The 23514-nt window shown below is 40.4% G+C and overlaps 1 protein-coding gene across 6 annotated transcripts; it reads left to right on the top strand.

Annotated features, from left to right (window-relative positions):
• Positions 1 to 1134: 1134 nt before the first annotated feature.
• On the top strand, positions 1135 to 20885 carry aox6 (aldehyde oxidase 6). 6 transcript variants are annotated; one of them, XM_019877327.1, is made up of 35 exons: positions 1135 to 1318; positions 2846 to 2903; positions 3021 to 3117; positions 4856 to 4964; positions 7116 to 7242; positions 7338 to 7399; positions 7486 to 7551; positions 7676 to 7756; positions 8166 to 8310; positions 8387 to 8479; positions 10019 to 10170; positions 10451 to 10544; positions 10624 to 10733; positions 10823 to 11007; positions 11260 to 11422; positions 11489 to 11566; positions 12866 to 13035; positions 13120 to 13246; positions 13696 to 13818; positions 14129 to 14225; positions 14293 to 14417; positions 14491 to 14624; positions 14715 to 14802; positions 14876 to 14962; positions 15346 to 15537; positions 16996 to 17223; positions 17287 to 17382; positions 17449 to 17577; positions 18321 to 18395; positions 18479 to 18531; positions 19265 to 19379; positions 19452 to 19517; positions 19627 to 19815; positions 19893 to 20091; positions 20609 to 20885. In XM_019877327.1, the coding sequence occupies exons 1-34, from the start codon at positions 1265 to 1267 to the stop codon at positions 20061 to 20063; spliced, it is 3939 nt and encodes a 1312-aa protein (XP_019732886.1). In that variant the 5' UTR covers positions 1135 to 1264; the 3' UTR covers positions 20064 to 20091; positions 20609 to 20885. The 6 variants fall into 6 exon arrangements, with proteins under 6 accessions (XP_019732886.1, XP_019732884.1, XP_019732885.1 ...); XM_019877325.1 differs by having other exon boundaries at positions 19893 to 20057; XM_019877326.1 differs by having other exon boundaries at positions 7489 to 7551; positions 19893 to 20057.
• Positions 20886 to 23514: the final 2629 nt, after the last annotated feature.

Consider the following 23514-nt stretch of genomic DNA (forward strand, 5'->3'; position numbering starts at 1 on the left):
GAATATCCATGCTGTCGACTCAACCTGACTTTCGGCAATGAACTGTCAGTTGTTGTGTTAGCATTTGATGTGGCGATGGTGACAGACACGTCAAATGCTAACACAACACCTGTTGCGTTCAGGAAACCTGGGAGATTTAACATTACCATAATGGCAGTTTATCGAAACATAATTTAAAATGGCCACATTACATTGAATTTGATGCAATATATTAGCAAAAGTACAGGAAAAATAAATACTTTTTTTTAAATAATGCAATGAAATTATTTAGGGGGGCTAAAGGCATTTTTAGGGAGGCTGAAGCCTCCCTAAAATAGGCCTAATGACGCCCATGCTGTGCATTAAACACACACAGCTAAAGATAAGATAGCAACTACACTGTATAAAAAGACATAATATGTAATCTAAACAATATAAACAATATAAACAAAGGCACTTGTGACTATTGTGGGTTAAAGTGAGGTAGTGCATTTCAGGAGCAGGAACTTCATCTGCTGGTGCTTTAACAGTGAATAAACCTTTGATATATACATTTTCATTTAACGCAATGACAAAAATGTATTATTTTTAAAGAGTGCTTCAAAGTAGGGTTGTAGTGTTATGTGAAGGATTTTCCCCGGAACAATATTCTATATACAGTATTTACATTAATCTGAGATCATTTACATGGCTTGATAGTTAATCATAAAAGAAACAGGTTGCGATTATTACATCAAAATCTTTGTTTCTTCTTTCTTTCTTACAAACGAAGACTGTCAAAGGAGGGCGGATGTGTTTTGGACATTTGCCCGTTAAAACAAATTATTTTAAATCATCTGTTTGAAGTAGTGATGTTAGATTTGGTTCATGACTTGATGAATGTAGTGTTTACCTCCCGCATTTCTTTTCGATAAACGAGACACCCACACACCTTGGCTGACGTGAGTGGGACAGCCCGCAGCCACACAACAAATCATTTGGCCCCAAAAAAACTGCCAAAATTCCACTTAAAAATGCCAAAGGCTAAGCGAGTTTAACACAAGGGGATGCCCGAATTGGATATTCTGACAGAGAACACGTCCATAAACCATGTGACGTAATTTTAACCAATGACAAAAAGCAGTGAGCTCAAAGACTGTCCAGATTTTGAAATGATGGCAAAACCGGCTACGCCCCCGCTTTCAAAAGAAGTCTGCGCATAGAGCCACACACGACACCATTTAGCTCTGAACTATCATCAACAAGGAGCTGTGAGAATCGACTCATAGACAATTCTTTCGTGAAAATGTCTGCCGGCGCAACAGGAGACACTTTGTGCTTCTTTGTCAACGGAAAAAAGGTAAGTTTGTCCTTTTTTTGTAGCTGCGTGGATGGCTTCAACTTGTGTCAGATTCACACACTTCATTAAGTAGACTCGTACAACCGAAAGAGACCCAATTCAAGAGCAGTTTCTCTTCATTATGTGCATACGGGGTGGCACGGTAACGAATGGTTAGCACGTCGGGCTCGCGGTGCAGAGGTGCTGGGTTCGATTCCTGTGTGGAGTTTGCATGTTCTCCCCGTGTCTGCGTTGGTTTCCTCGGGGTACTCTGGGTTTCTTCCACGTTCCAAAAAACATGCATGGCAGGCTAATGGAACATTCATTGTCCCAAGGCGTGAGTGTGATGGTTGTTCGTCTATGTGTGCCCAGCGATTGGCTAGCAACCAGTTCAGGGTGTCCCTCGCCTACTGTCCGAAGACAGTTGGGATAGGCTCCAGCACACCCGCGACCCTTGTGAGGATGAGCAAATTAGAAAATGGATGGATGGATGGATATGTGCAGATGACGTGCACAATATTAGAACTACATCTCACAGCAACAATAGCAAATAATGTTGCCTCTGTTGCAATGTCAATCAACATTTTCTTGTTGGCTTTGTAAACTCATCAGTTGTGCAGATTTAGCGAAGGAGTGTCTGGTGAAGTTACATTTGTATAACACATGGGGATTAAAAACATACCTGGGTTGAAATTCGACATCAAAGTCGTGAACGGGTTAATAAAAGTGGTGGATTTAATTTTATATTTGCTTTGATTGTGCAAGTGTAGCTAGCGTGAAGCTGGGTACTATTTCTAGGTACATGTCTTTGTAAAAGGAAAGTTTTTATTATTATTATTTTACAAACTAGAAAGTGTGGTACGTACCCCAGTTCCTCCTGGTAGTATGAGAAAGAATAACTGAATGAAATTGTTGACATCTTTTTGAATCCAGGACAGTACATTTATGAAGTACACATCAGTTGAATTACTGTACATTTTTACCTACAATATATTTCAAGATCATTTTTAAGAGCTATTTTTGTTTTCAAACAATTATTTACGGTGGTACTGAGAGAGACAAGTATTTTTTGAGATGTTACTTGGTGTAAAAAGGTTGAGAACCACTGCGATAAACTAGGGACAATATAACTCCCAAATTTCGAAGAAGAATATTTTTATTTTGAGCGTTTGCGGGTTTTTTTTTCTTTTGGTCTCTTATTTTTTTCCACAGCTGTACACTGGAAAAAATGGTGTGTTCAATTTACTCAATTATACTTTTTTCAAATGGTTGCACCAAATAAATTATCTAGGTCCTCATGGTTTTATTTTGTGCAACCACTTGACAAAATAAAATTCAGTAAATTCAACAACAACAACAACAACAAAATCAGTGCACACAGTGTGTTGGCATACTTTGCTGATCAACATCCAAGTAGTCCCGTAAACAATGTACTGTACATTAAGTTGATGAACATGTCCACTTGCATTTGTGCTGCATTATCTCCCTTACCACGAAATGAAATTGTTAGAAATAGCGTGAAAATCACTTGACTTGTGCACTCAACAGGTGACGGAGAAACATGTTGATCCTGAAACGACGCTACTGTCCTTCCTCAGAGAAAAGCGTATCCTTCTATTCCGCTTGCACAAACACGTTTACTGTATGCATTCATTCATCATAAGAGATCATGTGAGTGTTAAGCAAATATTAATGACTATTGCAACTTGACCATGATGTGAAGTGAGGTTAACTGGAACCAAATACGGTTGCGGTGGAGGAGGCTGCGGGGCCTGCACTGTGATGGTCTCACGCTATCGACCTGCAAACAAAAGCATTTGGTATCCTTCAAAATGCACTCTTCCACTACTTTTGCTTTAAATCGAGGTAGAGAGCATTTGGTTCATTAGATTCTGAGGGGAGTACAGGACACTGAATATACCTGATAGTCAATAATTGTTAGCTGCAGCGTAGACTTGGTGAAGCAATACCTCAATGTGGATCAAGGTAATCATTATACAACAGTGGGCAACGGTGAAATGCACTGCATATTTGCTCACTCACTCACCTTTCATCGAAAGTATCGATTTTATAACTGCATTTAGAACATGACACCTCAGTTCAATTAGTATTGCAACAAAACCAGAAAAATAGGTTTGGCCTGAAGGGGAAAAAAAGAGAATGTACAATTACAGCATCCAGTCAATGAGTGAATGCAATTTCTGAACAAATTGCATGTGAATGCCGAAGAGGTGAAACTGAACTAAAAAGCTGTTAAATTACTGTCATTAATTTGTTTCAGTGTACACTGAAACAAACCTCTGTAAAAATGCCACAGTACATTTACTGTTTATATTTATAATAATTGTAAAATGCTGTTAAATATTCAGTCATAGCATGTAAATGAAGAGTTACAGCATAAAACTGGGTTGATGTAGATTTCTGATTTTCTTTTCTGTAAAGTATTGTTAAATATTCACGCCCACGTTAATGCTTGGTTAAGAATAACAAAGTTTAATTTAACAATATAAAACAGTATTTTCTGTCAAGCAGTAGAGATAGGGACCACATTCCGATCTCCACTGCTTGACAAAAGCAACATTCATCGCCTAGCGTTAAAATTAACCACGAGGATTGCGGGCACGCTGTTTGGGTGAATACAAGACATTCTGAATGGGAACACCAGATGTTTATCAAACTTTACAGCATTGCTCCATTTCCCCATCAATACTTTATAATGGGTCGTCCAAGGTAGCGGTACACTTGAACCTGCTCATTTTTTCAGCTGGCACAGACAGGAGAATACGTGGTGCATGCATGATGCTAGATGCGTTTGTGATAGATTTTAGCACAAGAAGGTACACAATTTCAGTCAAATACAAGAAACGTCAAAATACGGCGCAGCTGTGGCTCAGGAGCCAGAGCGGCTTGTCCAGTAACCAAAGGCTGCGCTGTTCAAATTCCGCTCTTCTCCGTGTCATGTCATTTTGGCTGCATATGTAGTTTACTATCCCCAGAGTGTACATGCGCAGTGAATCCATTTTGGACACTTTGAGTGTGTGACTGATAAGGAGCATATACATCTGCTGCCTTATTATTATTATTATTATTAAATAGCAGATTTAATATCTAAAGTGGCATGTAGTGTGTAAATACAATAATACACTTATCCTAAAATACAGGAGTTCACTCTTAAAATAAATAACAGTATATGAAAATTGCCATACCAGCCACTGTTATCTTTTGCTAATATGCTGTAATTCAAAATACAATACTACACTGTAAAAATGAATTACAGTAGTTGCATTGTAAAATAACAGTTAATTCCCAGCATCACTGCTGCCAATAATTTACTGTTACAGTATTTTACAATGAAATTCTTCATGTGGGGCGTGTGAGACTCGAAGTTGGAATATATTCAATTGGTCAAGAAATGTGGGCATAAAACTTGGCCTTTTGCCCCGGGAATCTTGCGACCTTTGCACATCTTGGTGCTTCATTTACTGGTTTTAACATGTTTGATCATTTAAAGCAGAAGTATAACCCGAAGAAAGTTGGACACCTTTACCGTCACGTCAGTCATTACTCTGTCAATGCCTGCCTGCTTCCACTCTGCCAGCTTCACGGAGCCGCCATCACCACAGTGGAAGGCATTGGGAGCACTAAAACCAGGATCCACCCGGTCCAGGTCAGGCCTGTATCCTTCATATGATAACTTACTGTACACTCAAGATGGCACCTGCTGGTTGTGGTTTTGAGCTGACTCACTGTGATTTCTTAATTTTGTGTAATTCCCCAAATTAAAAAAAAAAAAAAATGATGATAAACTACCAATGTACGTTTTACACGAAAAATGGGGTTGCCCCCCCCCCCACACACACACACACAAAACACACACGTAAAACTTTTTTCCCCCCTAAAAGGTGAATCTGTGTCTGCCAAACTGACGTAGAGGAAACATGTTTATAATTTCCCCTCCCTCTCAAATTTTTGGATTTACTGTAATTTCCAGACTACACAACACACCTGATTAAAAGCCGCAGCTAATTAGCTAATTTTAGCAATTAAAATGAATTTGTCCATCTCCCCAGGACATATATGTCCAGTCTGTTATTAAAAAGGCCAACAACATTTTAGCCAATCCTTCCCATGTGCTACACTCCCAATTCGGGCTCCTAAATTCAGGAAGGAGGTATCAGACTCCTCTCTGCAAACTAAATCGATATAAAACCTCATTCATATCGCAGGCTATCATCTTAATTAATAAACAATTAGAGGGAGGCAGACAGACAAGCGGGAGGACATGAGGGCAGTGTTGGGTGTGCATATGCCTGAAATGTATTGTCCGATGTATGTAGCGGCATGGGGGGCCTGTCCTCCGAGACAATTTTCTCCTATGGGAGACCATATAAAAGTCAAATTCAAATTTAAATTCAAGTCCGTGGGGGGATGTTGCTCCATGTCTGAACTTACTGTCCTTATTACCAGCAATGGTGGGAGTCGGTTGCCAAACAAACAACAGAGAGACGGGGTTGCACTTTCATAAACAGGTATAATGAATGTATAGTACATCTTAGCGAACAGTCCCTATAAATTTTCTGCATGTCACGTGACCGAGATAGGCTTGAAAGAAAAAATCCGCCTATACACCAAGATGTTGCGACAGAACCAATGTCGCAACATCTTGACCCGGTGTGCAGCCAACAGGTAAAGAGCGTTTCAATTTATTTTATTTTTATATTGTGGGATTTAATTTGCCTGCTTTAACTGTGTTAAGTTTACAATGTTGGTACTCTATAATGTTGCGGTTTACTGCGAACGCTACTTTGCTAGCATCCTAAACTTCTCCGCGATTGTTTGCAATATCACAAAAGTGCCAAAATAATGTGCGGGTTAAAGCTTTGCTATTTTGCCATTGTATTAGTTGGTTTGTGGGTGTCCCATGTGCTTTGATCGTTACGTTTGTTTGATTAAGTGTAAGTTGTGATAAGGGTGAATTTTAAATCAGCTGGCGAGTGACTTGCTGGTACCGCGAGCATTATGGGAGATGTAGATGGATTGTGGCAACTGCATCGTGGTTGTACAAATTTGTCAATCCACTCATCCATTTTCTGATCCGCTTATCCTCTTACGGGGTCACGGGGCGTGCTGGAGCCTATCCAAGTTGTCTTCGGGCGAAAGGCGGAGTACATCCTGAACCGGTTGCCAGCCAATCGCAGGGCACACAGAGACGAACAACCATCCACACTCACAATCACACCGTGGGACCATTTAGTGTTCCATGAACCTGCCACGCATGTTTTTGGAATGTGGGAGGAAACCGGAGTACCCGACCGAACCAGTCGACCACCGGGCCGCCCCAAATTTATTAATGGCCTTGTTAATTGGTTGGATAGTGCCATCCCTGATATAGAGGATACAATGAACCTCCACCTGCTTTTGGCCCTGCTACAAATATTTGTAATCCATGAGTAACAAAAAGATAAGATAAGATAAGAAAACCTTTATTGTTTTACAATGGAGACATTCACAATTTACAGCTGCAACATTTTGAAAGGAAGAAAGTAGAGCCAACAAAAAGTATTTGCATTAACAAAAATGAACTGTACACAGTACAGAATGAAATATAAAATATAAGCTAAAAGCATATATGCATCTGCAAACGTGGCTGTGCTATTTAAAATGGGCTTGTTATTGCCAATCGATGTCACAGGAGTCTTAAGATTCGCAAATGCCTGGCTTCACTGTAAGCTACATACAACCTGAAACAACATATTCGAACACAGCCTTTGTGAACACAGCGTTCGTTTGTCATCAGCATTGCCTGATGTGTTTCTAGGAGCGAATAGCGAAGGCGCACGGCTCACAGTGTGGCTTTTGCACTCCGGGTATGGTGATGTCCATGTACACCCTCCTTCGGAATAACCCTCAGCCCAGCCTAGAGGACATCACTCAGGCACTCACCGGTACTTCCAGACTGATATGATTTGTGTTTCACCCTCCAAAATGAGCAGAGGGCACTGATCAGACATGTTATTTGACCTTTGCCCTCATGATTCAGGAAATCTTTGCCGCTGCACTGGCTATCGTCCAATCATTGATGGCTGCAGGACCTTTTGTCAGGTGTGTCTGCTACAGTCCATTGAATTCATAGCAGAAATTATTTTTTGGTAGCTAAGCTTTGAAACTGAAAAGGTGTTTAACCCAAGCAGGAAGCCAATTGCTGTCAACTCAATGGAGGCACCAACAGTGGCAGCAAAGAAGAAAACCCTGAAGTCAGTTGAACTGGTGGTATTTTGCTGCTGTTTCTTTTCTTGGGATTTCCCATGAAAAACGTTTCATAACCTCCCGTCAAGCTAGCATGACAAATTCTTTACTTGTCCATGTGATGCTTTACAGGAAACTCCCTTGTTGTTTGACAAGTCACAGTTCCTGCCCATAGATCATACACAAGAACTGATCTTTCCCCCCGAACTGATTGTAAGTATCTTCACACACAAAGAGTTCCATTCAGCATGTACAGAGTGGAGCAGTACAGTGGGCGAGTGGTTAGCAAGTCTGCCTCACAGTTAAACGGGCCCATGTTGGAATCTCTGATATGTGGAGTTTGCATGCTCTTCCCCTGGTTGCATACTGTAGGTTTCCTCCAGGTACGCTGGCTTCCTCCATTACATGACAAAAATCATACTCCTCCGACTAATTAAATACTTGAAATTGTTCAGAGGTGTGAACGTGCGTGTAAATGGGTGTTCATCTATACATACCATGCAAATGGCTGCCTACCTCACCAAATCAGCTCACGCTAACCCGACTTAGAATAGATAGAAAATGGATGGATGGATACCGCGTGCTGGACTGCTCATTTGGCCTGTTATATTCTTGCCTGCAGCTGATGGCGGAGACCTCCAGCCCTCAAACACTCACCTTTCGTGGGGAGAGGGTCACATGTGTGTCCCCTGTCCTGCTTGAAGAGCTGGTCCAGCTGAAGACTAGCAACCCAGAAGCTCCACTGATCATGGGAAACACTAAATTAGGTCAAAATGAATATAATGTTGTCTGAGGAGAAGAGTCCTGTGTGCAATATGCTGACCTTTGTAGTCTGTTTTAAAGGTCCGGATTTTAAATTCAAGGGCGTTGTGCATCCATTGATTATATCACCCATCCGAGTCTTGGAGCTGTTTGAGGTGACTGAGACCACACATGGTGGGTAATGTCCATTTTTGTTGTTGCTGTTGTTATTTATTGAACATAAAAACATATACAGTAATAAACTGACAGAAAGAACGGTAAGTAAAATGGTAAAAGGAAAGAGAAACCAGTCATCATATACACAATTATTATGTTCAAAGGAGTAGGAAGAAGTAAAAAACGTATCTAGTCCTACCCCAAGTTATGTATTTAAATATAAGATAAGATAAGATATCTTTTATTTGTCCCACACTGTCCACACACTGAATAAATAGATCATTTTTATCTCAATCAGAAAAAGAAAGAAGTCTCTGTAAAAGCTCATGCTTTTACCCTTAACCGTGATATTGTTACAACTTTTGGTTTGTACCGGGATTTTATACATACACACCCTCGTAGAAAGGGTTCTGTCAGTCGTCATCTGTACCTGTGGGTAAAAAACAAAAAACAAAAAAGGACGTTTCGCTTCTCTCACAGAAGCTTTGTCAGCGGTAGACAACCCTGAAGTCTCCGTGAAGACTCCGGGAAGTTGCTCTGCGCTAAAAAGCTGAGCGTGGCCTATTTGAGGACTGGGTGGGGATGGTTCGTCACGCCCCTATGGTGAAGAGGCCCATTGATTTCTAAATTCCCTATCGTTGGGTCTTGATTAGGCCTATTGTTTGGGCTAGGGCTGAATAGCTACTTTCAGTTGGCCTGATCAGCATGTCTATGTCCCTTGGTGGTCAACAAGTTATTGTAAATAGGAGACAGGTTAAATCTGATACCTCCTTCACGGTTCAGAGAGGGTGAAAATTTTTTTAACAAAAATCGCTTCCTTTACTCCCCTTTCAAACCATCTCTTTTCTGTTCCACCCGGTCTTTGGGGTGTACTAGTTTTTGTCTCAATGTGTTTATCGGTTTAAAATAAACAGGAATATCATGTTGTAGAAATATTCTTTGTATTTTCTCTGAGAGGCCGGCAATATAAGGTACACAGACACCCCTTCTCTTCTTTTCTCTCTGTTGGTTGTACCGCTGACGAAGCTTCTGTGAGAGAAGCGAAACGTCCTTTTTTGTTTTTTGTTTTTTACCCACAGGTACAGATGACGACTGACAGAACCCTTTCTACGATGGAACTTTCCTGTACGACTGAGAGCCTCCACAAGCACATGCACACCCTAGCACTTTTATATGTCGATTTTCTCTTGTATTCATAATGGATATTGCAGTACATTACTCCATTTATCAGCTTAATTTTGATTTATTATTATATTTAATGAATGTTTAGAATTTTTAGAATTTATCATCTTAACTCTGATTGATGTAGGTTTTTTGTACTATTCTCTTGAATTTATTTTTGAACTCAGCAAGTGATTTACTCGTTTTCAGGTCCGTTTCAAAATTATTACACAGATTAACACCTATGACAGATACACTTCTTTGCTTGATGTTAGTTCTTGTTTTGGATTTTTTTTGTATAGGTTGGTACCTCTTAAATCATAGCAGCTTTCTCGAATTTGACTTTGCTTTGACAGCCAATGATTGTTCACATCACTAGTTCTTGGTTCCCTGTAGGTGTTTGGGTGGGAACCGGGTTCCCACTCTCCGAGATCTGGGCTATTTTGAAGAAACTCTGTCGCCAGTTTCCAGAGGAGAAGACAGAGCTTTTCAGAGCGCTGATCCAACAACTGCGGAATGTGGGGAGCCAGCAGATCTGTAATGTTGCCGTAAGTATACAGTGATCCCTCACTTATCGTGGTTAATGGGTACCGGGACCCTGCCGCGATAAGTGAAAAAACGCGAAAGACGGTTTGCTTCTGGCTTGCTCCGGGCCAGCTATCCCTATTAAATACAATACTCAGGGAAAAAAAAAAACGTGATGTGCTGAAGCCGTGATAAATGAAGCGTGATCGAGCGAGGGATCGCTGTACACCCCCACCTCTATGAATACGCAGGAAGTCACTGAACAAGAAGAAGAATCATCTGACAAACATTTTCCTTCTTTAGACCCTCGGAGGACACATCATGAGTGCGAATCCAAATTCAGACCTGAACCCAATTCTGGCTGCTGGGAATTGCAGCGTGAGCACCATCTCCTCTGGTGAGATTTTGGCAACAGGAACTGTGGACACTTGAGATGATCTGTGCTGGCTCACATGATTGCGATTGTCAATCACCAGGAGGATGGCGAGAGGTTCCCCTCAATCAGGAATTCTTTCTGAGCTTTGGGAAAACGGTGCTGAGGCCAGAGGAAATTGTGGTCTCTGTGCTGATCCCTTTTTCCAGAAAGGTAAAATTGTCTCTTTTGAGAATACCTCAAAAGCAGACACATTAACAGCAACATGTAATATTTGGTCCCATTCCATGTTTCTGCTACAGGGAGAACTTGTTCGTGCATTTCGCCAGGCTCCAAGGAAGGAGTGTGCTTTTGCCACAATAACAACCGGGATGCGAGTGTTGTTCTCCGAAGGATTCAGAGTAGTGGAGGATGTCAGTATATACTTTGGCGGTGTAGGACCAAAAACAGCCAAAGCTGTCCAAACTTGCGCCACTATTGTTGCACGGTAAGGCGGATTTGATGTTGGACCACAAGATTAAACAATGATGATACATTATTTACTCTGTATCATTGTGTTGTTTTTTTAAAATCTGTTTCTATGATTTTTTTTTTTTTTTTTTTTTTTTTTGGGAAGAATGTGATCAGTCCACAAATGTTAGGTCCAAGGCAAAGAGACCAATTCTTCGTTCTTGAGAAAGTTTAACTTTTTAAAGTCGAGTTATTTAATGGTGTTAAATTAAATATGAATCTTATTCAGACCTTGGAATGCTGAAACCCTGAGCCAGGCTTATGAGGTGCTCGTGAAGGAGTTTGACTTCCCACCTTCAATTCCGGGAGGAAAAGCGGAATTCCGTCGCTCTCTGACGCTCAGCTTCCTCTTCAAATTCAACCTTGAGGTCTTGCAGAGCCTCAGAAAGATGGTAACCACTTGCGTCAAAGGCGATCTTGTTTATGTTGTGGAGGTTTCAAATAAGTGTTTTTTGCAGAATGTGATTGAAAACATTGTTGTGGAGAATATGGAACCACTACCCGGAGAAATCCAGCTGAGCCAGCAGCATTTCCAGGTACTGTATGTCTTGGGAATATGACCCAAAAACATTGTCCCACTGTGACTGGAGAGGGTGAGCTAGGTTTCAACCATGTAGCAATAAAAGTAGGTATTATATTTTCAGAAGACGATTACGGTAAACTGAAAATATACAATGAATAGGAGGGGTCTAAGGATGGAGCCTTGAGGTACACAGGTGGTGACCGGTAACAGATTAAGTTGAATGAACTGATGCAACCAGGAATGCAGGATTTTAAGTTGTGTAAGATACCATCAGACGTTAGTTTATTAAGCAGAATGCTGTGGGATGTGTTTTGAAGGCTGCGTTCAGATCTGGGAGACGGATATTGAACAGACCATTTATTTTATAAGATTTTGGTTTTGTTTTGAAGAATAGCAGGTAACCCATCATTTAATTTGATTTGTCTGTCAGTATACTTTTTGACATATGTGATGTTTTTCTTTGTTTGATGCAAACCTTTAGCGTGTACTCATATCTTTTAAAAATGCTGAATAAAGTCTTTGCAACTAAATAATGTAAAATATTATTTAAATGCAAATGTAATTTTAGTTTTGCTCTACTTATAGTACCAAGTTTGCAAATCAATGTTAATGTTAGAGTTTTTGCACAAGCGTATATGCTAGCTGTGTTAGCTGCTACAGATGGTCAATGCAAACTCAGCTATATAACAAAAAAGTCAAATGTCATTGTCCATTTCTAATAATATGGGGAACAGGGTTGCATTGTGGATTGAGTGACACACTCATAGCAGAAAAGATTTACCTTAGGTCTACCCAGGGTCACATCAATTATCTCGATTGCATCATTTCAGGTATAGCTCAGTTTTTTTTTCTCTTTTACCAGATGGCTTAAATGTTTTTAGTAGCAAGATTGTTTTTATGTTTAGAGACAAAACATCAGACGATAATTACTATAATTTATAATGTGTCTGTGATTTTAAAATGTTTTAATAATTACAAGGAAGACCAAATCCTACTCCCCAAAAAGTTGATTTATTATGTAATATATATAAATTGGTCATCAAGACGGGAGTATGGGGAGGGTGGGGGGCAAATTAGGCTATGCTTAAGCATTATTTTTTTAATTCTACAACATCGACTATTACATTATGTCTTTGCACAACTATAATTTACACAACAAGTGTACCATACTTCAGTATTTTGTGCTTGGATTATTTGAAATGTCATGAAGGGGACCGAAAATGTAATCCAATTCTGGAATACCAGCCAGTTCTAGTTCTAGGTAGAGTCCATTTCTCATGGTCGTATCAAACAATGGCTTCCAATTGTTCAGCATGTGTCAAAGGGCCAAAGTGACCAGGACCCCGTGGGCCGTGCCATCATTCATAGCTCTGCCATAAGCCAGGCCACAGGTGAGGCAATTTACTGCGATGATCTCCCAAAGACTGATGGCGAGCTTTTCCTGTCGCTGGTCACCAGCTCACGGGCGCACGCCAAGATCATGTGAGGAAAACAATCCCGGTCAATATCCTATGTTCCACTTGTTTCACTAAGTTTTGTCTTTTTTGTTTGTTTGTTTTTTTTAAGTAATGTGGATGTGAGTGATGCGCTGCTACTTCCAGGCGTGGTCGATGTCATCACAGCAAAAGATATTCCTGGGAAGAAAACTCGCATGTTTTCAGGTTATGATGAAGAAATGCTCGCTCAGACACAGGTAAAGATAACAGGTGAAGTGGACAGTGTGGACATGTCCCCACCACTTTCTGAATACCTTCTAGAGTTTGGGAATGACTGGGTTAGCATTTGATTAAAAACATGTCAGAAAATACGTAAAAACATTGATCAGTTCAAGTCAGCTGATGTCTTTGAATGTCATTTTGCTTAAAAAACGTAGATAGGTTGGGGTCATGATGGACAAAGTAAATCAGAACACATTAATTTGTAGGAGATTTCCTAAAATAATAATAAAATGGTTAGAAAACTTTCTTGCTTCTGTTTCACTTTCTGTGCGATAATCTTGTTCTTTGGCCTCTATAGCAACAAGGAGTAGTTGAATGCAAGAAAATGGTCATTTGTTCACAAAAACTGCTTTACTTCTGAAAAATGCGTCCACCCCCACCCTCCGTCTGCATGTTCGCAAACTGCTTCTGTATTTGTGTCCAGGTGTCGTGCATTGGTCAGATAGTGTGTGCTGTTTTGGCGGATACTAGAGCACATGCCAGAAGAGCCGCATCGGCAGTCAACATCAGCTATGAAGACTTGTCAGAGCCCATATTTACTATCGAGGTGAATTTACAGCAGGGGTCACCAACTATGGTCCTCGAGGGCCACTATCCACAATGTTTTAGATGTCTTGCCCCTTCAGCGCACCTGATTAAAATCATCAGCTCATCAGCAAGCTCTGCAGAAGCTGCATCACAATCTGGATCATTTGAATGAGATTTGCTGGAGGAAGGAGACATCGACCGCATTGTGGATAGGGGCCCTTTCGGACCGGAGTTGGTGACGTCTGGTTGACGGAAACGACATACGAAAGCATGGCGGCTTCTATTTGATGGAGCGTTTGAGACAAGTGTTCCGCCCCTCTCTGAAACAGGATGCCATCAAGAGGTCATCCTACTTTGAGCCAAGGAGGAAGCTCGAAAGAGGAAACGTGGAAGAGGCCTTCAAAAGTGTTGATCTGGTTCATGAAGGTAAACAGCGTTCAAACTCAGTCCAGTAAATGACTTCAAAATGTCAACCTTTTGATATTTTGTTCAGGGGCGATTCGCATTGGTGGCCAGGAGCATTTCTACATGGAGACTCAGAGCATACTGGTTCTTCCAGTGAGAGAGCAGGCGGAGTTTAAAATTTATGCGTCTTCTCAGTCGCCGACATCAGTTCAGGTACGTTGTATCTGTCTGCCGTACATTTCCGCCCGCATGACATCAGACGAGCTCTCTTATCTCCTCTCTTCAGATTGCCGTCTCTGAGACGTTGGCCATTCCAGCCAACCGAGTTAGCTGTCATGTCAAGAGACTGGGTGGAGCATTTGGAGGGAAATTTGTTAAAACCGTGATACTGGCTTGTATCACGTCTGTGGCTGCGTGGAAGTGGGTCTTCATACATCAGAAACTCAAAAAATGATCCTTTTCAAGTCTCTTACTTCACCAAAGAGGTTTGATTTTTTTTTTTCCTTTCAGGACTAATTGTGCAGTCCGCTGCGTTCTGGAGCGAGGTGAGGACATGCTGATCACTGGTGGACGGCATCCTGTGCTGGGAAAATATAAGGTAGTGCACATATTTGTCCAAAAGCTCTGCCTCTTGTAGTTCAGCCGCTTGCGAGCAAGTGTGTTTGTTTCAGGTTGGCTTCCAGAAAGATGGAAGGATCCTTGCGGCAGATATCCAAATTTGGACCAATGCTGGCAACGCAGTGGATGTATCCATCTTTGTACGTAACAATTTCAACCAAGCTCTTAACTTCAGCTGGGTTTGCTTGGCTTTTTATTTGCCGATTTTGATAAGCTTCACTTTCAGGAAAAAAAAGGCAGACCAAAATTGATTCATATCAATGGTACAACAAATATGTTTTACCAAAAAGCTTCCTTTGAATAAAGCTTGAATTCTTGTACAAAGTAATAGGCAGAGACACGTGAAGAAGACAGATACAATGTTGGTTGTGAACACTCCGATTGATTGGGCGCTGCTATGATGTCGCAATTATGGTGATGACGGCGCAAGTCAGGTCACCATTCCAAATCATATGAACCGATCCGCACAGCTTGTTGTCAACGTGGTTTTCATTGCAATACTCAGATGTTGCTGATCTTGCAGGTAGCGGAGAAGATCCTGCTTCATCTGGACAATGCCTACAACATTCCAAACCTGCGTGGCCGAGCTGCCGCCTGCAGAACCAACCTGCCGTCCAACACCTCCTTCCGAGGCTTTGGGGTGCCTCAGGTTGCCTGCGTTATAGAGAACTTGATCAGCGATGTGGGGCTAACGCTACAGCGTCCTGTGGATCAGGTCAATTAAAATCAAATCCTTTTGACGCAGTATTACCTTGACTTATAAGTGCCCCGATTGACAAATGTTTCAAGTTACTGGCTTTCGCTCGTTCGATTTTTGGGGTTTGTGTTGTACTCAACTCAACTCAACTCAACTCAACTGTATTTATTGAGCACTTTAAAACAACCATCGCTGTATACAAAGTGCTGTACATGGAGCAAATATCATATATACAACAATAAAACAACAAATTAATAACAAAGAGAGTAGAAAGCACCAAACAGTAAGACTCAGATCAAGTCTTGTAAGCAAAAACTGTTGGCTAGCGTAATGCTACACACATAATATGAAACATCATAGGTTGGCTATCTGAGCTAGAATTGATATTGTGTTCGTTAAACATTTTTCAACAATATTCAGACAGTGCAAAAAATAGTCACAGGCTGATCCTCCAGCTCTGCAACTTTGTTCGTCAGGGTTATAAACCTTTGGGATTTTTTATTATCATTATTTTTTGTTTTGTTCTGGCTTTTTAAAACTTCGTTCATTTTAATTAGTTTTCAGAATGGGTTTATTACTTTGTATTCATTTTTATTTTTTCAAAAATACTTTCCGTCAGTTTAGTTATTAATTTTAGTTTTTTTAATACAGTATACAGAATTTTTGTCTTGTGCAAGATTAAAAAAAAAAGTAATTAAGTATTATGTAGTAATGTAAACTCCAATTCCTGTCATTCCTGTTTGACTTCCCGTCTTTCAGTATGGGCTTATAGTAATACTGAAATAAATATACTTAAAATTAACTTCAAAATCTCATGTACGACATTAATTGACAAAGATGAAAATGAACATTTTTGTTGTACATATAGTTTTTGTTAGTTTTGTAAACATAAGATGTAGTTTCAGTTAGTTATCACGCTTTTAAAGCACTGCCATTTTTATTTTATTTCTTTGACGTAATTTTTTTGTTCAATTTAAGTTTGTCTATTTTGTTTCTCAGCTGGGATAGGCTCCAGCACGCCGTGACCTTTGTGAGGATACGCAGATTAGAAAATGGATGGATGTTCCTTTTCATTAACCACAATAACCCTGATGTATGTTACACTGTCTCCTCATGGCCAAAGCCCGCACCAGATGGAGCGGCACAATGTCCATTGAAAACATGAAATCAGAATGCAAACCTGGTTTAATTCTGAACAATCTATTTAACTTTGTTATTGTAGTATGCTTTTATACAGTACAATGCTGTAGAGTTACACTGCTGGTTATTTAAAAAAATATATATATATATATATATATATATATATTTTGCAGGGGAAGGAAGGGATTTATGGCTTTTTGATTCATTTTAATGGAAAAGGTTGACTTGAAGAACGATTGATTTGAATTACAAGTGTGGTCATGAAATAAATTGAAGCCGTTAGTCAAGGCACCATTGTATTGGACTTAAACGTCTAACTAATGGATGATTGATCAGGTTCGGGAGATCAACATGTACAAAGGGCCGTCACTCACCCACTACAAGGTGGAATTCAGCCCGGAGAACTTGCTGCGTTGCTGGGACGAATGTAAGGCCAAGTCGGACTTCTGCTCTCGCCGCATTGCTGTGGACACATTCAACGAGCAGAACCGCTGGAAAAAGAGAGGGCTTTCCATCATCCCGATCAAATATGGCATCGCCTTCTCGGAGGGCGTCATGAATCAAGTAAGCTGTTTCTGTTCGGGCGCCGTCGTCCAAAACAATGTGGAATACGTTCTGTGTATTTAGTCTGCGGCTCTAGTGAACATCTATCAAGACGGATCTGTTTTGGTAACTCATGGCGGGACAGAGATGGGTCAAGGAGTCCATACCAAAATGCAGCAGGTAGGGAAGTGGATGGCTCAGCGGCAGAAATTCCTGAATAATCACTCAACACTTGTTTGCGAGCAGGTGGTGAGCCGGGAGCTTCACATCCCGATGTCAAAAGTCTACATCGGTGAAACCAGCACCAACGCCGTTCCCAACACATTTATCTCTGCTGCTTCCTTTGGCACTGATGCCAATGGCATGGCCGTCAAGGTCTGTGACCTTTTTCTGTTACTTTTACCGCTCATTTTGAAGCACTAACACAATAATGGCCAGATTGACTCAAGGTTCGCGCGTGCAAAACAGGATTGCGTTGTTCGTGGGCTTCCCTATAATTAGGGCTTGCTTTCTTTTCTGTGACTCAGTAAGGTTTGTTGGCCTTTTATACGAACAGTTACAACACCATCAAAACAACAACCCCATCATGTTGGGTTTGACTTCCAATCTTAATCGATCACTATCCCACCAACTGCGCATGAAATCTGTTAGAGTGAACAATTGTTTAACAACTGTTATTTGGGCTTTTAGTAAATGAGGCCCGAGCGGTACCTTTACTCGTACTCCTAAAACTGTAGTTTGTTTTAATTAAACTCTTGGTGATCTCCCCACCTTTGTATTGTTCAGTTGGTCAAGTGTGAACACAGAAAAGAACTCTGGTGTGGATGAAATCAAACTTTCCCAGACCTCCCGGAAGTGGTCTCGGTTCAGTCCCAAGTGCACTGGAGAGCGCCTCCCGTGTGATGTGAAAACCATTCTGCCTCAGTACTCTACGGCTTGCCTATGAGTTAAATACTTTTTACCCTAAATGGCTCCTCTTATTGTATTCCGTGATGCAACATTTGCGAAAAGAATACGTTTTTTTCCCGCAGCTGCAGAATTTGCATGTATTTATTTGTAACTTTTAACGATACAGGTGTGAACACAGTGTTTAAAATGTATATGATTTCTTTCTTTAGAATGCCTGCCAGACTCTTTACCAGCGACTGGAGCCAGTCCGACAGAAGAACCCGAAAGGAACTTGGGAGAGTTGGGTGGGATGAAATGAGAAATTTGATTGAGGAAGGCCGATCCATACACCGAACAGCTTCAAAGTATTCCATGACTTTCTTTGCAGGTCAGTGCAGCCGTTATGGAGAAGATCAGCTTGTCTGCTACTGGATTTTCCAGGTGAATGTCCGACAGATGTGACATCTTAAAAACACACAACAGTACAGTACATCGACACAGTTTTCGAAAAACTTCGTGAAATAAGTCATTAGGACGCCAAAACGTACCATCTATGGCACAAGTGGGGGACCATGTGAGCAAACTCTTCCCAAGAAATTCCTATAAAGCTTAAGATATGCCATCACTGTGAAGTGAAAAAGAATTGGTTTGCAGTAGTACTAGCTACATTTCATTGCCCAGGTACTGCTGGCGAGGGGCCTTAGGGGTGCCAATGTCTATGATCAACTATCAGAACTCACAGCATTGACTTTAGTGACAGTATGGTATTTGCGGTAGTGGGGGAGCGAGCAATCAGGTGCGAGTATGCAGTGCTTTTGGATGAATCAAGTTTTTGAACTTGTTTGATTTTAGTTAAAACTGGATGGTTTTCGTTGGTGTCGTGTTGCCCGTCCGAAGAGGAGCTGTTAAGGGCTAGCCCTTCAAGGCATCAACTGCTTGCCGCTTAGGACCTAGTGGAGATTCCCAAGTAGCAACACAAGAAAGAGAGAATCCTTCATTTTAGCATTTGTCTACTGTGAACTGCATTACAGTCAACGGAAATGGGTGAATTTCCAGCATTTTAGGACAAACAAGCAACTTGGTGGGTGGGCACGACCCACCAGTGGTGACAGGTCTGTTCAAGGAACAGCTCAAACAACTGAGCATGTGAACATATTGCTTCCTGTGTGTTCAGGGGTCCAGACAGCTATATAGACTGGGACAAGATGGAGGGTCAGCCCTTCCCTTACTTCACGTATGGGGTCTGCTGTAGCGAGGTGGAGCTGGACTGCCTCACCGGAGACTACAGGGTCCGTTCAGAAGCGAGTATCAGTCTGTTGCTGCGGTAGCAAACACTCACGTTGTTTTTTTGGCCTTTTTAGACCATGAGGACAAACATTGTTGCCGACGTTGGCCAAAGTTTGAACCCGTCCGTGGACATTGGCCAAGTGAGAATATCCAAAACCTGACACAATCCAGAACAGCCTTTTGTTGTTTTTCTGACATGGTCATGCAATTTATTACAATATTTCTTTTGTCGCAAATCGCCTCGTGCAGATTGAAGGCGCATTCATGCAGGGTTTGGGTCTTTTCACCATGGAGGAATTAAAGTTTTCCCCCTGCGGCCTTCTGTACACCCGAGGGCCATCTCAGTACAAGATCCCTGCTGTGTGCGATCTTCCGCTGAGCTTTAACATCCATCTCCTCTCTGACTCCAACAATCCCCATGCCATCTACTCCTCCAAGGTCAGAGGTTGTCTTGAAGCGGGTATTTGTTTTTGCTCTAGGTTAACTGTCTGCACTTTCATCTTTTACCCCTCTAGGGTATCGGAGAGCCCACCCTCTTTTTGGGCAGCTCAGTGTTCTTTGCGATCAAAGATGCTGTTGCAGCAGCACGTAAAGAGGTTGGCCTTTCGGGTCCGTTTTCATTGGACAGCCCAGCTACTGCCGAGAGGATTTGCCTTGCGTGCGCATCCCCGTTCGCCCAGGTGTGAAGCTGTCTTCCTCTTAATATACATCAACGTAATGAGTTATTTTGTAATATTTGTGTTCTTTCTTTTTGTGCTCGTTCTTTCAGAATGAGATTTGAATCTGTTTTACATCTCACATTTCTTGTGTTCGTTCTTGCTGAAATGGATGAGAATTTAAGTCACAGTGTGGTGTGGTGTGACAAGACAGTTATCGGTGTTATATAGTGTGAAATTTTCGAAGATGTGAGTTTCATGCAAAATGGATCAAGGTTGCCTTGACAATTCCTTTGCCTGGTGCTGAACACAAATATTCCTCTCATAGCCATTTCTCGTGATAAGAGAAAAATCACACATTTAAAGAACAAACATTAAAAAATGTGAAAAAATTTATCAAATTTACAAGTACAGTATTTTAGAAAAAGGTGGTTGCTATTCAACTGCCCTTGGGTTTTAGTTATATTGATTAAACCAGTAAAATAATAAACATGATGGGCTCAAAACAATTGTCATTTTTTTATACTATTACGAATTATGCATTTATTTAATTAATTAATTTTGGGGCCTTTCAGAATCAAGAGAAGGAAATGGGATGATTCCAACCCTGGGCTATAAAGATCTAAAAGGCTCAGTCATCTATTGTGACTCTTGACAGTTATTTTTTTTTCACCTACATCTTTATTATTTTAATAACATACAAGACAATGTGAGTCTGATGCAACACTTGAATACGAAAAAAGAAAACCTTTTCATGTCCACATGGAGTTAATTTTTACAACATCCATATGTAACTACGAAGAAGTTCTATAAACAAAAAGGCTAGCTCAAGAGCCTTTATATGTATATAAAAAAATAAATACATGATTAAAAATGTAAGTGATCATTCTCCTAATTTGTGGTGTTTTTACCTGTTGGCAGTTGTCAAGTTGCAAACCCTCGATTACAACATGAACTCTGCTTACTTGTCTTAGATATGACTTCTTGAAAGCTCCATACTGTTATGCTCATCTCAATAGTTGTACAGTACAAGTACAACTACAAAAAGTTGTACTTGATACTTGAATATGACACAAATAAATATGATCTTTCCCACTAAGAAATGGTGAGAAGGTATTGTTTTGAAAGATCTTAACTACATCAACAGGTGGATGATGACAAGGCTCATGCCAAAACCACCAGCGTCTAGTAATCAAAAATTCTCCCCCACCTATCTTCGAAATGTGCAATGTGCATCATCATCGACGTATCAGGCATTTTGGAGACAACGGGACAACAATGCAAGATGTGAAAGGTGCTCTGTCACAGTGTTCCCTTTGAGTCACTGTCATATTTAGCCGGTTGAATTGAAATACTGTATGGTTCCACTTTTGCCATGTTAGGGTTTGCAGCAATGGTTCTCCCAATCGCAAAGTGACAAAAGTTGACAACAGAAAAAGTTTTTATCGGTTCCCTGCTTAGCGGAAGACAGAAGGAAACCTCGTTTCAGAGATCTCAAAGCAACATCAGATGGCTTGGTTGCCAGCTGTAAAAAAAAAAATTCCCCTTCGGCAACCTGCCATCAACTGTGAGAGCGTGCTCGGTACATTTTCATGAAGAATACCACTGCTGAAGGTATTCTTTTCTTCTATAAGAAATCAATTGTGTTATAAAGAGCCATTTTCATCTTGCCAATTGTTTCTGCCTTTTTACTGAACTTAAATGTGTTTTACAAACAGGGATCAGTTAGTCAAGTCAAGTCAGCTTCATTATCAAATATGCTCTCTGTACAACATACAGCACAGATGAAATTTCTTTCCTCTCAACCACGGTGCAAACATGCAACAGTTACAGTTGGAAAAGTAAAAAAAAAAAAATCACACTTTATTAACAAATGAACAGAAAAAAAACAATGTACGGAACAAAAGTGCAGCAACACTGCACACGATTTATGGCTTGCAGGGAAGCATAAATCCTCGAAATGAACAACGTAGCAGAAATAGTCTCGAGCTTCGCGGTCTAGCTTGTCCTTGAAAACATCCCACCAGTTTCTTGTCTTATAACTTGTTTTTGACTCTCAAAGAAATGCGACAAATCCACTGCCTTTACATAGCCTACGTTAAGCCTTTGTCTGCATTTGCTGTAACCTCCAAACTGGTGGATGATGATAGGTGTCATGATGACACAAGGCACAAGCCCAATTTTACATGTGACATTTCACCTTATCCTTCGGGTCTATCTCTTCCACCAAACCCAAACTTAATAACTTTATGTATGAATCAGAGGCACCTTAAGCACCCCTCAGCGCACAATAATATTAACGACCGAATGCATTTTCTAGAGGCTGAATGAAAAATCGTGGAATGATGTAGAATGATACTGAAACACATGAAATAACATACAATGACCTGAAATGATCTGAACTTGTTCAAGTTGGAATGGTCATTAATATCTGTGGAGACTGGAGGGTGAATACCATTATGGAGAATCCGTTGAAACGGTTTGAATCGGTCAAAAAATGTAGACCTTAGAGGAAAAAAACAAACCAAAAAACTCAAATTCGAGCGTTTATTTTCAAATTCTGAAAAAGGAATTGTGGGACGGATACGTTGAACAGTTTAAAATTAGAATGGTTTGAATCACTCAAAACATATACAAATTAAAGGAGGAAAACAAAGAAAATCATAATTTGGGCTTTTATTTTGAAAAATAATTGCGGAATATATAAGATGAATAGTAATGTTGAACAGTTTATATCTGTGGAAAAAAATGTAGAAATTAGACGGGAAAACAACAGAATTATAGTTTTTGTCTTTAAATTTTGAAAAAAATTGCAGTAGCGATAAACTGAACAGTTTAAAGGTGGAACGGCTTGAATCGGTCAAACAAAGTAGAAATTAGAGGGAAAAACCAAATAGGTATTCATAAATGACATTTTGGGACCATTTAGAATGTGAAAATGTAATTTTTTTTGGTAAGTGGGAATTTTTGGCATGTTGGAAATCATTATCAAGGTTAATTAAATGAGCCGAATTATTTAAATTTCAAACAGGAACGATTTGAATCTGCTTACGTTGAGTGTGACATTGGAGATTAATAGTGCATTTTTGGTGAAAAAAAAATTCAAACTTGAATTTTTGGAATTACAAAAAAACAGTAGCCTTGAATAGCATCAATGTGTTGATTGTGTTGAAATTGGAATGGTGTGACTCAGTGAATGTATGTGAAAAATAGAAGTGGTAAATGCAGAATGTGATTTGGGGTGGGGGGGGGGCTCGAAATTTATGAACGATACTGGGAAAAATGTGAAATTTTTACTCTATGTGAAAGTTTGAAATGTTGAAAATTCTTCCCAAGGTGATTTGAAGGATCTAAATGTTTGGAACTTCAAATGGCATGTAAATGTGTAACATTGAATGTTTTGGTTAAAAGAGAAAAATGCAAACCATGAATTTTTGGAATAAATTGAAGTTTGAATGGTGAGAGTCGGAACATGTAGAAG

The sequence above is a fragment of the Hippocampus comes genome, unplaced genomic scaffold (assembly GCF_001891065.2).
Source record: "Hippocampus comes isolate QL1 unplaced genomic scaffold, H_comes_QL1_v1.1 scaffold167, whole genome shotgun sequence".
Classification (NCBI taxonomy): Eukaryota; Metazoa; Chordata; class Actinopteri; order Syngnathiformes; family Syngnathidae; genus Hippocampus; species Hippocampus comes.